Source organism: Protopterus annectens, chromosome 5.part0 (assembly GCF_019279795.1).
Source record: "Protopterus annectens isolate FY-2018-M chromosome 5.part0, PAN1.0, whole genome shotgun sequence".
NCBI classification, from domain to species: domain Eukaryota; kingdom Metazoa; phylum Chordata; order Ceratodontiformes; family Protopteridae; genus Protopterus; species Protopterus annectens.
Genome location: NC_056735.1, coordinates 455,229,135 through 455,244,293, shown reverse-complemented (window position 1 = coordinate 455,244,293; position 15,159 = coordinate 455,229,135). Strand labels below are relative to the sequence as shown.

General features: G+C 40.2%; 2 protein-coding genes across 3 annotated transcripts in view; both read right to left on the bottom strand.

Moving 5' to 3' along the window:
* Positions 1-15,159, bottom strand: part of LOC122802675 (cytidine and dCMP deaminase domain-containing protein 1-like) — a 1,973,793-nt gene that overhangs the window by 508,032 nt on the left and 1,450,602 nt on the right. The window lies entirely within an intron of this gene.
* The window catches only part of CDADC1 (cytidine and dCMP deaminase domain containing 1), a 371,753-nt gene continuing 368,718 nt past the window's right edge, over positions 12,125-15,159 (bottom strand). For both annotated transcript variants that reach the window (XM_044072391.1, XM_044072392.1), the window contains one exon: positions 12,125-12,303. Coding sequence is in view for 1 of the 2 variants with exons in the window: in XM_044072392.1 (XP_043928327.1) it covers positions 12,287-12,303 (17 nt within the window). In the remaining variant the exon portion in view is untranslated. The remainder of the gene's footprint in view (positions 12,304-15,159) is intronic.

Sequence of the window (15,159 nt, the reverse complement as noted above, 5' to 3'; positions counted from 1 at the left end):
TATACTTAAAGCTGGAAGTTGCCATAATGACAGAAGAAAAAAATATATAAAAGAATATGAAGCTGGGTTGGAAGAGTCAAATATGAAATTTTTGAGAAGGAATAAGAAATATAACAGAAAACAGGATTAATTTTTAGACAGAGATTTTTTTTTTTAAGAGGTGACAAAGAAGACCTTACACCATTTTTAGGGGAATGTGAAATATGTGCTGGGGAATGACTAGTTTAAATGGTATTAGAGGTGCAGTATTTTGTAGGCAAGAAGACATTATGAAGATATGATGCCACAATATGAAGACAAGATGATCAATTTCAACAATTGGCTTAAGTACTGGTGTCATTCAAAGGGGATCCAATGCCTGTCAGCTTGGGATGATATGCTCGACAAGCCACGATGCTTCGCTAGGGACGGCTTGCACCTGTCACCCCTGAACTTTCGGATATTGGCAAAGGCTCTTGCTACCCCCATAGTGCCTTTTTTAGGCAAGGCTCAAAAGACAAACCCACCTCCATAGGTATCACAAGGGATAAGAAACTAAGAGTAATGCTACTCAACGCCAGAAGTCTAAACCTCAAGATGCACGCACTCGAAACTCTCCTTAGCATGGAGAACATCGATATCTGTGCAGTAACAGAAACCTGGTTCAGGGTTCCCGAGAGCACCCCAGCACTACCAGGTTATACCTCATACCATGCTTTTCGGCCCCAAAACTTGGACCGAACCTCAAAAGGAGGGGGAGTATCGATATTCATCAAAGATACCCACACCTCCAGGTTGGTGGCAAAGCATGGAGCATCAGAGACTATCCATGTGCAACGGCAAGAAAGACTGGAGAAGATGGCGTCAGCTGTCAGCTTTATACTCCTGGCTCTCTGACATCAGGGAGCATGGTTGAACAGCCGATGCCGGACCCAGACTTTGGGATTCTGGCCAACCGAGGGCTGCCTGCCGGCAGAGGAGAACCCTACAGTCATGACTGCAACAGTGAAACACGATGAATATCTGCCTTCCAGTTTATAGCCTGCTACAGACCAGCCTCCCAAACCCAGGAACCCCACTTGGCCTTTCTGAGAACACTGGAAAATATGAAGGTCTCTCCAAACACCATTATATTGGGCGACTTCAACTACCCAAACATAGACTGGGAGCATTACTCTAGCTCCAACACCCTAGCCCAAAGGTTCCTAGAATTTATAAACTCAAATGCTATGGAACAACTTGTTACCACTCCCACAAGAGGGGAAAACATACTGGACCTGATCATCACCAACATGGGGACTCTATGCTCCAGACCAGAAGTGTATCCCTCACTGGTAAGATCAGACCATAAACTAATCTCACTGGATATTCACATCCCGACCCCACCCCCTGCCCAGAAAACCACAGTGAAAAACTTCTCTAAAGCAAATTTCACACTCCTCAAAACCGAGGTGGAATCCTTCAAAGCCCCCGGGCCTGTGGAAAATACGGCCCAGACCGCAGAATCCTTTATAAACGCATTCTATGAACACCTTCAGGAATGCATGGATCATGCTATCCCAAATAAAACCAAGACCCAATCCTCCAAAGGCAGACATCCTGTCTGGTGGACCCCAGCCATAAACAAACTATACAATAGAAGGAGGAAGCTACTAAATGATAGAGCAAAATCTCAAAAAGGGAAGGCATCACTGATCAGTATTATCAAAAAACTATGGGCACTCATAAAATTGTCTAAGGCCAGCTTCGAGAGAAAAATTGCACAGGACACTAAGGATAATCACAAGGCTTTCTTTAGTTATGTTAGGAACCTGGGTGGTAATTCCCAGAAATGCTCAGAATTAGTCCAAAATGACAAAAAATACACTGAACCCACAGACATTGCCAACATCCTAGCTGACAGGTTCAGTGCAAACTTCCCCCCCACCAAAAGGGCAAATATCTATCCCAGCAGAGTGCTGCCCCCCTGACATCGCAGATGCTCAGGTAAGAGCCGCCCTCTCCAAAGCAAAAAACACAGCATCAATGGGACCAGACGGTGTCCCGGGCTGCGTCCTACATGAACTCCAAGAAGAGCTAAACCCAAACATAAAACTACTGTCCAATCTCAGCCTTACTACAGGATATGTGCCCAAAGAGTGGCGTACAGCAACAGTGGTCCCTCTCCATAAAGGTGGTGCCTCAACGGAACCTGGAAACTATCACCCCATAAGCCTGACTAGCTTGGTCTGCAAAGCTATGGAAAGGATCATCTTGGACCTCATAAATAAAGATATTGGGGACCTACAGACACTGGATCCTACCCAGTTTGGCTTTGTTAAGGGCAGATCTTGCCTCTTAAACCTGGTTGATTTCTTTGAAACAGTCACCAAGGCCATTGACAAGGGGAAGGTGGTCCACACAGCCTACCTGGACCTCGCAAAAGCCTTCGATACAATACCCCACTCGGGCATTATAGATAAGCTCACCAGCTTAAATATAAACCCCTATGTCACTAGATGGGTTGCAAACTGGCTCAAGGACAGAACCCACATGGTTAGAATTGCTGGAGCCATGTCAGACTCCAAACCAGTTACAAGTGGTGTCCCACAAGGCTCAGTCCTGGGACCTCTCTTGTTCGGTATATATTTCTCGGAGGTGCAGGCCAACACGGAAGGACTGTGGCTGACCAAGTTCGCAGATGACTGCAAACTGGGCACCATAATCGACTCTCCAGCCGACACAAGCATCCTCCAAAAGGGCCTCATAGAAACAGACAACTGGTGCCAGAGCCATGGCCTCAAGCTAAATGCCAAAAGTGTATAGTCATCCCCTTTGGCAAAAACAAAGTGCTCACAAATTACCACATAGGTGGTAATCCATTAAGTACAGGAGAAGTAATTAGGGACCTGGGGACCCAAGTTGATAGCAATCTCTCATTTGACAACCACGTGGCCAAAGTGGTTAGAAAAACATTTTATATAGCCCACCTAATCATGAAGGGATTCACATCTAGATCAGGGGAGGTCATTGTGCCTCTTTACTCATCCCTCATCAGGCCCATAATTGAGTACAATGCCCCTTTTGGGATGTACCTTACCAGACACCTGCAGCAACTGGAAAGACCCCAAAAGTACCTCACCAAGAGGATCAAAGGGCTCAAACAGATGCCATATGCTGCCCGGTTAAAGAAACTCCAGCTCTACTCTGTGGCATACTGCCTGTTCAGAGGCGATCTGTGCCTGATGTATAAAGCCATGTCCAAACCGGAATTAATGGACACGCTGTACCTCAGAAAATCCAAATCCCATCGAGCTACACGCTCGAGAGACTTGAACCTCAGCACACTGAAATAAATAGGACATGCTGGAGGGACAGATTCATAACCCAGAGGCTCCCTTCACTCTGGAATAAAATCCCAGTCCAGGTTAGGCAGAGTCCCTCATTGACTCTCTTCAAGAGGAATCTTGATGAGTGGAAGGGAGATCGTAGGTTTACCCCGGGTATCACTTCTGTGTCACTGTTAGACAGAGGCACAGTATACTAACCTCGAAAAAGGGCACAGCAAAATACATTTAAAATGGGTGGCGAAAGCCAAACACATTCTGGCTAGGCTTATAAATGCCCTAGGGCAGATAGCCTAGTATGAACCTATGAACCTATATCTAGTAGATTGGGACATGAATGGGTGTAAAAAGGAAAGAAGATAGGAGAAATAATAGAATTTAGAGCAATTGAAGGAGGAAGAGATAAAGTGGTTAGAAATAGAAGTAAAAGTAGAATTGTAAGGTTTTATGAAAAATATAATTGAAGGGACTGTTTCAGGACCAAATGGGTTAGTTTATATGTTTATTAAAGAGATTAGTGAAGAATATTCTTACAGTAAATGAATAGCTATGTGAGTGCATACAGTACCAAGACATATAAAGGACCCATAAATTTCATATATATATATATATATATATATATATATATATATATATATATATACATACACATACACACACACACTAGTAATAGGTGACTCTACAGTCAAGCACACTGATGTCACACTCACTAGGCTGAACAAGGAGAAGGTTACTGTTAGCTGCCTGTTGGGTGCCAGGATCCGCCACATAACACAAGCACTCAGGTCACTCCAGAACAAGTACAAATATGACTCTGTCATTGTCCATGTTGGTGTGAATGACCTGAGCCATACCTCCCTGGACTACATGAAAAGAGACATGGAGGAACTCTCTGATCACATAGCCCAGGCTGGTATGACCCTGATCCTGAGTAGAATCCTGCCCTCACCAAGAATGATACCACGGTATAAAGAAAAAATTATCCATTTCAACAATTGGCTAAGCTTCTGGTGCCATTCAAAGGGGATCCAGTGTCTGTCAGCCTGGGATGACATGCTCGACAAGCCATGCTGCTTCACTAGAGATGGCTTGCACCTGTCACCCATAGGCTTTCGAATACTGGCTAAGGCTCTTGCCACCCCCATTGTGCCTTTTTTAGGCAAGGCTCAAAAGACAAACCCACCACCGAAAATAGCACAAGTAACAAAAAACTGAGGATAATGCTACTCAATGCCAGAAGTCTAAACCTCAAAATGCACACACTCGAGGCACTCCTCAGTATGGAGAAAATCAATATATGTGCAGTAACAGAAACCTGGTTTAAGGCTCCAGAGAGCACCCCGGCACTACCAGCCTACAACTCATACCATACATTTTGGCCAAAAAACCCAGACCAAAATACAAAAGTTGGGGGAGTATCCATATTCATCAAGGATACCCACACCTCCAGGTTAGTGGCACAGCACGATGCTTTAGAATTCATCCACATGCAACTAACAGGCAAAACTGTTATTCAAATTATAGCTTGCTACAGATCACCCACCATGCCCCAGGACCCTCACTCCGCATTCCTGGAAACACTGGGAAACATAAGGGTCCTACCAAACACCCTGATATTGGGTGATTTAAATTACCCAAACATTAACTGGGAGAACTACTCAAGTACAAACTCCCTTGTCCAACATTTCCTAGAATTTATAAACTCAAATGCCCTGGATCAACTGGTCAACATCCCCACCAGAGGTGACAACATATTGGACCTGGTCATCTCCAACCCAGAGCTGGTTAGATCTGATCATAAACTAATCACTCTGGATATCCACATTCCGCCACCACCCCCGGTCACAGAAACCACCATGAAAAACTTTTCAAAAGCAAACTTCACGTTACTTAAGATCAAGGTGGGAAGTTTCAAAGCCCCCATGCTAAAGGATAACCCTGTCCACGCTGCAAAATCCTTTACTAATGCACTCTATGGACACCTACAAGAATGTATGGATCATGCTATCCAAACAAAACCAAGACTCACTCCTCCAAGAAAAGGAAAACAGTCTGGTGGACACCTGTTATAAACAAGCTATACAATAGAAGGAGGAAACTAGTACAGAAAAGAGTAAAATCCCAAGAAGGGAAGACATCCCTGATCAGTACCAGCAAGAAACTACGTTCCCTCATACAATCATCCAAGGCTAGCTTTGAAAGAAAAATTGCCATGGACTCCAAAGATAACCACAAGGCATTCTTTAGCTATGTCAAGAATCTAAGTGGCAATTCTCAGATCTGCTCGGAGATAGTGCAGAATGGCACAAAATACACTGAACCGACCGATATAGCCAACATCCTGGCAGACGGGTTCAGTGCAAGCTTCACCCCCCTCTCACCCCCAAAAGGGCCTATAAGTATACCAGAAGAATGTAGTGCCCCTGAAATCACAGACACTCAGGTTAAAACAGCCCTCTCCAAAGCCAAAAACACAGCATCAATGGGACCGGATGGTGTCCCAGGCTGTGTCCTACATGAGCTCAAAGATGAACTAACCCCTCACCTAAACACACTGTTTAAACTCAGCCTCTCCACAGACTACATGCCCAGAGAGTGGCACACAGCAATGGTTATTCCACTCCACAAAGGTGGAGCCACAACAGACCCCGGGAACTATCGCCCTATAAGCCTGACTAGCTTGGTCTGCAAAGCTATGGAGCGCATCATCATGGATCTCATTAATAGAGACATTGGGAACCTCCAAACACTGGACCTTACCTAGCTCGGCTTTGTTAAGGGCAGATCATGCCTCCTAAACCTGGTAGACTTCTTCGAGACAGTTACCATGGCTACAGACGAGGGAAAGGTGGTCCACACAGCCTACTTAGACCTTGCAAAGGCCTTCGATACCATCCCCACTCGGGTATTATAGACAAGCTCACCAGCCTGAACATAAACCGCTAGATTACGAGATGGGTTGCCAACTGGCTCACGGACAGAACCCACATGGTAAGAGTTGCAGGAGCTAGGTCTGACTCTAAACCGGTTACAAATGGCGTTCCCCAGGGCTATGTCCTAGGACCCCTCCTGTTCAGCATATTCTTCTCAGAGGTACAGGCAAGTGCAGGAGGACTATGGATGACCAAGTTCGCAGACAACTGGAGACTAGGGGCTATAACTGACTCTCCGGCTGACACAGACATCCTCCAAAAGGGTCTCACTGAGACAGATACCTGGTGTCAAAACCATGGCCTCAAGCTAAATGCCAAAAAGTGCATAGTCATCTCCTTTGGAAAAAACAAAGTACCCACAAACTACCACATAGGTGGTAGCCCCCTAAATACAGAAGACGTAATAAGGGATCTGGGGACTCAAGTAAATAGTAACCTCTCCTTTGACAATCACATTACCAAAGTGCCTAGAAAATCCTTCTATGTGGCCCAACTAATCACAAAAGGGTTTGCATCCAGATCAAAAGAGGTCATTGGGCCCCGCTACACCTCACTCATCAGACCCATCATAGAGTACAATGCCCCATTTGGGATGTACCTTACAAGACACCTGCAACAACTGGAAAGACCACAGAAGTACCTCACCAAGAGGATCACTGGCCTCAAGCAGATGCCTTATGCAGCTCGACTGAAGAAACTCCAGCTGTACTCGGTTGCATACTGCCTAATCAGAGGTGATCTCTGCCTGACATATAAGGCCATGTCCAACCCAGAATTGATGGACATGCTCCACCTAAAGAAAACCATATCCCCTCGAGCCACATGCTCCAGGGATCTAAACCTCACCACAACAATAAACAGGATGTGCTGGAGGAATAGACTCCTGTCCCAGAGACTTCCCATGCTCTGGAAAAAGATTCCAATCTACATTAGGCAGAGCTCCTCGCTAACCCTCTTCAAGAGAAACCTTGACGAGTGGATGGGAAACAGAAAGTTTACCCCAGGGATCACTTCAATGGCTCTGCTGGACAGAGGCACAGGGAACTAATCTAAGGGGGCGGCGAAAGCCAACACATTCCATCTAGACTTATACATGTCTTCAGGCAGATAGCCTAGTACCTACCCATGAAGCTATGAACATATATATATATATATATATATATATATATATATAAAGAGAGAGAGAGAAAGATGTGACAAAATGGAGAGACCTATCATGTTAAAGACAACAGATTGTAAAATGAATATAAAAAATACAAAAATAAAATAATAGAGTAATAAGAACAGCGATGTATGATGGAATTATGATATAAAGGGAAAGCAGATAAAAGACATGCTGACTGTGACAATAGAAAAGATTGGTATTGCAAGTGCAAGGAATGGTGTTAAAAGGTGTGGTCTGTGATGTTATGGAGGAATTCAAGAATACAGAACATAGTATGTTTAGCATACTGAAACAATATATAGTAAGTGGTAAGGCAAGAAATGTTTTGGTGTCAGTATACTGAAATATGTGGAATAAAGTCATGGTTAATGGAATGGAGGGCAAAAACATACAGATTCAAAAAGTGGTTAAACAGAGATGTTCAATAAGTAGGATTTTGTTTCTGATGATGAGGATAATGTTGTTATGAACTGTTAGAGAATCCTACAACAGGCAATGTGGGAAACAGCAGATGGTCTTATGCAAATGAGCCTAATTTAATAATGAAAACAATTAGGTGTAGATGACATAGGCATTAATAACTGCAGATGAGGGAATAGACAGATTTGGGTTACATAAAGAAGAGAGTAAAGGCTTTGGAATTAATACAGTGAAAGCAGGAGGAGTGTAAGTTTTTTTCAGTGTGAGAGATGAATGTTTTAGATTTATATTTAGAAAATAAGTAAGAAAGGAACAGTGGAGAGAAGTGATAGAAGAAATAAAAGATGTGAAAGGCTTTAAAATGCCAGATGGCATGTCAGTTTAACATTTCATCTAAAGGATAGCAAGCTCAGGAATGCAGCATTCCTCTTATGCTGCACTGCATGGCAAGCAGTGTAAAATTAATCCTGCTATGGGAATAGAACTTAGTCTTTTCTGATCTTCCAGCATCAAAGGCAAGTGTGCTGTCTTTACTGATATTGATACTGCTGTGTGCTGTGGTGTTAAGTTCCAGTATTTTTTTTTCTTCATACAGTTTGTGGTGAATGCCATGTCCATATTATGCTGCTTTCCTCTGAACTGCCTCTGTCCTGTCTGTGCTCTGGTGAAAATGTCTTCAAAACAACACGCAATACTCCAGATGGAGTTTTTAACAACTGTCTACATAGAGAGAATTTATTTTCTTGTTTTCTACTGGTGAGTCATTTTCCTATGCATGCTAGTACTCTGCCTTCAATAAAGCTTTAATTTAATCTGATAAAAACTCACAAGGTCCTTTTCTAATTTTCTTGATGCCTCCTGCAAAAGTATTTTCATGGTATATTTGTTGTGGAGATGCTTTTCGGTCAAATGAGTTTTCAAGCAACTGGGTTTGTGCATTTGGGTTTCAGGCAAATTTCACAGAACTAGTGAATGAGAGTATAATGTACTGTAGTATCCTCTACAAGGCTGCAGACTGAGTGTGGCATGTAACAGAACACAATACCATCCCTTCAGTGGTTACCTGATTTTATTCTGCTGGTAGAAGCATAGGCAATATTAACACGTTAATGCACGTTCACCCATAAGAGGAATTAAAAAAAGTAGTGCTGAATGGATATATCTTCACCCCCAGCTACTTAGCTGATCTACACATTACAAAAAAAATAGGACAGTCTTGCTGAATAACGAAATCACTGGTGTACTGCAAATAAGCCATGGCCTCCTTTTAGAATAACTCATCAGCAGGATAATGGAGAGTCTTGGTGGTCTCTCCTGAAGTGGCCACAGTGGTTGCAAGGCACCACAGTTTTTGACTGACATATCTATAGTTGAAAATATATGTACCTTTCAGCCTAAATGTTTTAAACTGGTAAGCTAGGTGAAGGTACAACTACACTTTGCAGTCTATTTTAGTGACATATGATCTAATGCAAAATAGCTTTATGAAAACATTTAACAAATGTTTTATAGTGTTATGTATTAGCATAAAAGCAAAAACAAGAATAAAAAATGTCATCCTTTATATCAATTTCTGTAAGGTAATGATCAGATTATTCTTGTGCGAGTCGTATTAAAAAGCTAGTTCTAAGAAGTAAAATCTTGCCAGCAAACTACTGGAGATATATTATCTACAATGAATGGAAAAATATTTCATCTTCTGCTTCTGTATTTTATTTGCAAGCATTGCAGTTTCTGAGAAGTTAAAAGTAAATGAAATATTAAAACTATTAAAATATATTAAGATAATGAAATTAAATATTCCATTATATATGCACTCTTGGAAAGTTACAATAACAACACAGAATTAGTCAAGTTGCTTAGTGATAAGGGACATTGATTTGTAGCTATTAAAAATAAAATTCTATCATCATGAGCCGAAATTCCAGGAACCATACTTAAAATTAAGTGAAATTTCTGGTCATTACTCTAATTGTATTGTCGTTACATACACTGCTGCAAGATCAGCTGACACTATGGGCTACCCCCTCCCCCAATCTGGTGCCCTATCTCAAGATTGAGGACCAAAAATAAAAAGCTTCCTCTCAGTCAAGTACTTATCGAAATGTAAATGCTTTCACAGACTGCTCAACACCTTTTCCAAAGAGGTGACTGCATCCCATTACAGTTTGTGCGTGGGGCAGCTGACCCCTTCTCCCCATCATTCCTACTCCTTTGTCTATATAAAAATTAAAATGGAAGCAAGCATGGAACATTCAGGAAAGCAAATGTGGTCTTGTAAGTAGTAAATATAAGAAACAGAAATTATGGCAAATGCCATGATCTAATATAACAAAGTCCATACAGAGTCCAAATCCTGGAATTTCCTAGTATCTTACATAGAAAATGGAAAAAATCAGTCCTCCTGTCATAGGTTCATAGTTTAGTACTAGACTAACTGCCCTTGTGGGCCATTTTAAGCCTAGCCAATTACTCCACATAAGAATCAAACCTTGCACCTTGTGTCTGTAAAGTGAACACCTTAACCATTATGCCAACCTACCCCCTGTCAATTACAAAAGACTCTTAAAATGTATAAAACTCTGACTTGAAATATTTTAAGCTGCAAATAAAAACAAGTTATCACTTGATTTTCATTGTAAGCTTTAACATTTTGAGGTAAGTGGAGTGTAGAGTTTTGTATAATAACAGTAATTAGCACCACAAAAAAACAAATTATTAACAAACTGTACATGGAACAATGGCTAGCTTGCTATTTATAACACTCTGCCCTTCAACAGACATCTAAATAACTTATAGAATCATGTTTACTTACTTCCTACTAAATATATTTGTTAACTGAGGTAGTCGACTTGATCCAAAATGGACCCACTTCAGCCACAGTCCAGGAGTACAGTAGGACAATAATAACAAATTGCAGATAGTGTGAAAGATTGCCAACATACTTGGGAATCAAATTGCTACAGAAATTCAACATATGTAAATATCAAAGTAGTACAAGTGATAAATCTACACAGAATATACATAATCACACAAGGTACATACATCCAAACCAAAGGCTGAAACGGTCAAACAGTGCAGCCATTTGGTAAAAACTGCAAGAAAAATTGAGCCAAATAGAATTTTCACTGTGTGATACCTTAAGCCACTTGTAATGGAGTTCCATAGGATGTACGCAAATGACCCCTTATGGACGAGTGTCTCAGCTACACAGCTTCTGAATGTAGACATGTGTGTGTGCTTATATGTTAATATTAACATCATCAGTACAGCATACATGGATAATCTGGCTATACCTCAGAAATATACAATCTTGAAATCCAGCTGATGCCCATAAAGATTAAGATGCCTGAAAAATACCTCAACTAATACCCAAACCAAAGGGTAAAATGGTCACACAGACAAACCATTCAGTAAAAACTACAAGAAAAAACAGCCAAACTAGAGTTTCCACTGTCATACCTTAAACCTGGGATATGACCCCTTAAGGACATTGAGTGCTTCAGCTATATGGCTTCTGAATGTCCATGAATTTTTTTCTTCAAGGTTACATTCAGGCCAATAAAGCCAAATCCCACTAGCTGTGGACTTGCATGTTTCAGCCTTTTTGTTTACCTTGTCAGCACAGCATAAATGGATAGTTTGGTTATATTTCAGAAACACTGAGACAGGAAGTGAATAAAATTGAAAATGTTTCAGAACATATCAATACTAAATTAATTACAGTATTTAGGTTACCGAGTATGAGAAGAAGTAGGCAGCTCTTTTTGTCAAAAAGTTGTCAGTCAGGTATGTTTTAGATTTCACTTTGAAGTGTATCCCATAGTGCTGCACCAAGAGGTAAAGTTCATGGACTGTGGATGTCAACTTGCAAGTTGGACTGGTCAGAAGAAGAGCACTGTTGGCTTGGAATCAAAGTGGATATGGGATGTATTTAACAATGTGCCACTTAATTTCTAACAATGAAAAGGGCTAAAAGTGCTGTTACAAATGGTGACTTAGCCATTGTTTCTTATAGTGATTGCTGTATACAATTAAACACAGCTGAATTTTCTGGATTAAAATTTTAGGCTTCAGTCTTTTTGCTGGTGTTGTAGCAATCCATTATAATGGAAACCTTTTTTTTTTAATTGTCTGGTAAGAAAAAACTTAAGATAGTGCAGTATTGCATTTTGTTATAGTGCCCTACACACTAGTGAAAAAAGTGTAATGACCTGTGTAATGTACACAGGACGGTACAGCAACAATATTGAATGTTTCAGTTCTCATACATAGCAGAAATCAATGTATCACTCAACAAATAACTTGTTCCATCTCAAATAACTTTAAATTATCTAAAAATAAAACGTTTAAAATTAATGGCAAATGAAAGTGTTACAGTTTTTTTTAAATAAATAATTAAAATTCTTCATTCTACTTCCACACATATTCTCTTATTGAGAAAATCCTTCGTCAGGCAATCTTCACTCCAAGCAGCCATCTAAACAGAAAGACAGAAACAACGGTCATGACAGTACATATCAAACTGGGAACTTTTGTTAGCTAAATGATGAGCATTCCTGTTACAAGTAGAACACTTAAAAATACAGAAAATGAAAATACTACAAAAATCAGATGATTGATGTTCCCAGTTAGAAGTTGCAGCCAGAAATACAATTTTACATACACAAACTTATTCTTAGGTTACTATGAAAAAGTCACATTCAGATCTGTTTTTTTTTTTTAAATATTTGACCTTTTCAGATGACCTCAACAAGACCACTGTTACCAACATTTATTCGTCCATTCTCTGATGCCTGTTTTACTTTGCTTAACTGTTGCAGCAAAACTGCAGCCTCTCCCAGCATTCAGTGGGAGTACAGCAACGTAGCAGTTCTGAACTGGGCACCACTCAGTTGTAAGATTTACAGAGATAAATTTGTTCACACATTGCATATACTCAAGGCAAATGGAATGTGGATGGAAACCAGAGCACTTAAAATCCCACACTGTCACAGGAAAGATAGGAGCACACTGTATGTAAGGAACCCAAATGGAAAAAGTGAGCTGAGGAACCAATAACTACAATACAGCAATGTGTAATTACAAATTCTAAAGAAAAATGACCACATCCTATGGGATAATTAAAAACTTGCCTTGACAGAAAAAAACAAGCACTCAACTGACTAGTGAAAACTATCCAGCAAGGTTATTGAGTCAAACAAAATACTTAGTGACCCACCATTCATTATAGTGGTCCAACCAGGTAAACAGAACTTCACTCAGGGATTACCAGGAGTATATGAAACAGAAATAAGTTGAAAGATAGGAAGCTATTATCTGAACAGATTTGTATTCACCATTATATTACAATGATGAACAAAGAACATTAATTGCCATGGTGTGGGATAATTTAAATTACAATCATACATGCTTCATTTTTCTCAACTCAGGAACTAAAACATGACTAGTTAAAGTGGATTGTGATGTTCAGTATTTTCATGTTTCATCTGGTTACAGATGTTTTACTATAATCATGTTATCCTTTTCATACAAAGAATGAATTACAGTAGGTAATAAACATGGTGCAATAAATGCAAAACAAAATACAGCAGTTTGATGATTGATGTGGTCACAAAGTGTTGGATTACTGATAATGATAAGGCATAGTTTGTCCATACATACACAAGTCACTCCCCATAGTCTTTCTTGTTTTAAAAACAGTACACTGTTGATATATATATATATATATATATATATATAAATATATGTATATGTGTGTGTGTATATATATATATATATATATATATATATATATATATATATATATATTTTTTTTTTTTTTTCACTTTACATCGAAAGCCCATAACACTGAAATTCAAAACACTGACACCAAAATTGTGAAAATTCAAAATATTGAAAACTCAAAACATTGAATCCCATAACATTGAATTAGTACATAGACAACCAACATTTAATATATGCCAGCACAACTACATACAGAAACAAATTTAAAAAAACATATTACACTTCTCCAACTATAAGCAGGGGGGAAAGTTGAAAACTACAATGCACACATAAATAACATCCCCTCCACCTACACCACCACCTAACAAACACACTTTCTACTACATTTCTGTGCCCCCCACACCCCCCATAAATTAAATATACCAAGTCCAAGATCATACTACAGTGGAAAAAAGTTAATTTCCCAACCTCGTTGCATCACAATCACCATACACTGAGGCTAGAAAATTAACTTTTTTCCAGTGTAGTGTGATCTTGGAGTTGGTATAGTTAAAGGGAACCACACACACAGACTCAAAAAACGTATTTATTTCACCGTAGTTTGGTGTTCCCTACATTTTAATACCAGTCTGTGACTATTTAGAGCTTTTTAGATATTTTTATAAGCAATTTCTGACTCTGACCACATGGGGTCTGGCATCTTGAAATAATTCTGATTGTTTAGTCTGCCTCTAAGTATCCCAGAATGCATCGTTTGTCTCCAAAAAATTGCATCATGTCTGCCACTTTTTCCCCTAAAGCTCCTGTCAGTGCACTGATTTTTACAGGCATTCACTGCTGTGTTATAGTCACCTACTTTTGGTTAAAATTTTATCCTTTTTCAATGACTACTTCAAACACAAGCAGTGCAAATGCTACAGAACAGAACTGAAAAGTGCATGTTATTGCTCTTTCTTCTTAGAAATGCTAACTTGATTTCTTTTGTGAAGGCTGAAATCTAGTTCTTCAAGGTATCTCCCCTCCCCCTTCACACCTACCTTCCCTAGCTGTCAAAGAGCTAAGGGTAATTTAACCCATTATCTGCATGTGATTGACAGCTCACAGAAGGTGACCAGACTAATGTACTGTTTTCTTGTCAAACTTTTCTTCCTTACAGTGAGAGACTTTTTTGTTGCACTCCTCCTGTCAAATTTAGAACCAAGCTCCATAGCACTGGGAATAATCACTGCTTTGCAAAACATCAAACTCCCACTTATGTTTCCTTCCTGTTTGGTTAAATAGTTAACAAATGATATACTATAAACACACACACACACACACACACACACACACACACACACACACACACTTGCCCTAGCTTGCATTCACACACTCACCCTAGCTTGCATTCACACACACAAACACACTTGCCCCTAGCTTGCATTCACACACACACACACACACACACACACACACACACACACACACACACACACACACACACACACTTACACTTGCCCCTTGCTTGCATGGGACATGGGAAACAAGAAGGCAGCATTCAGACACACACACACGTCACTTTGAGAATGAAGATGCCAGCATTAGATACAAAACAGAACCAAGCAGCAGA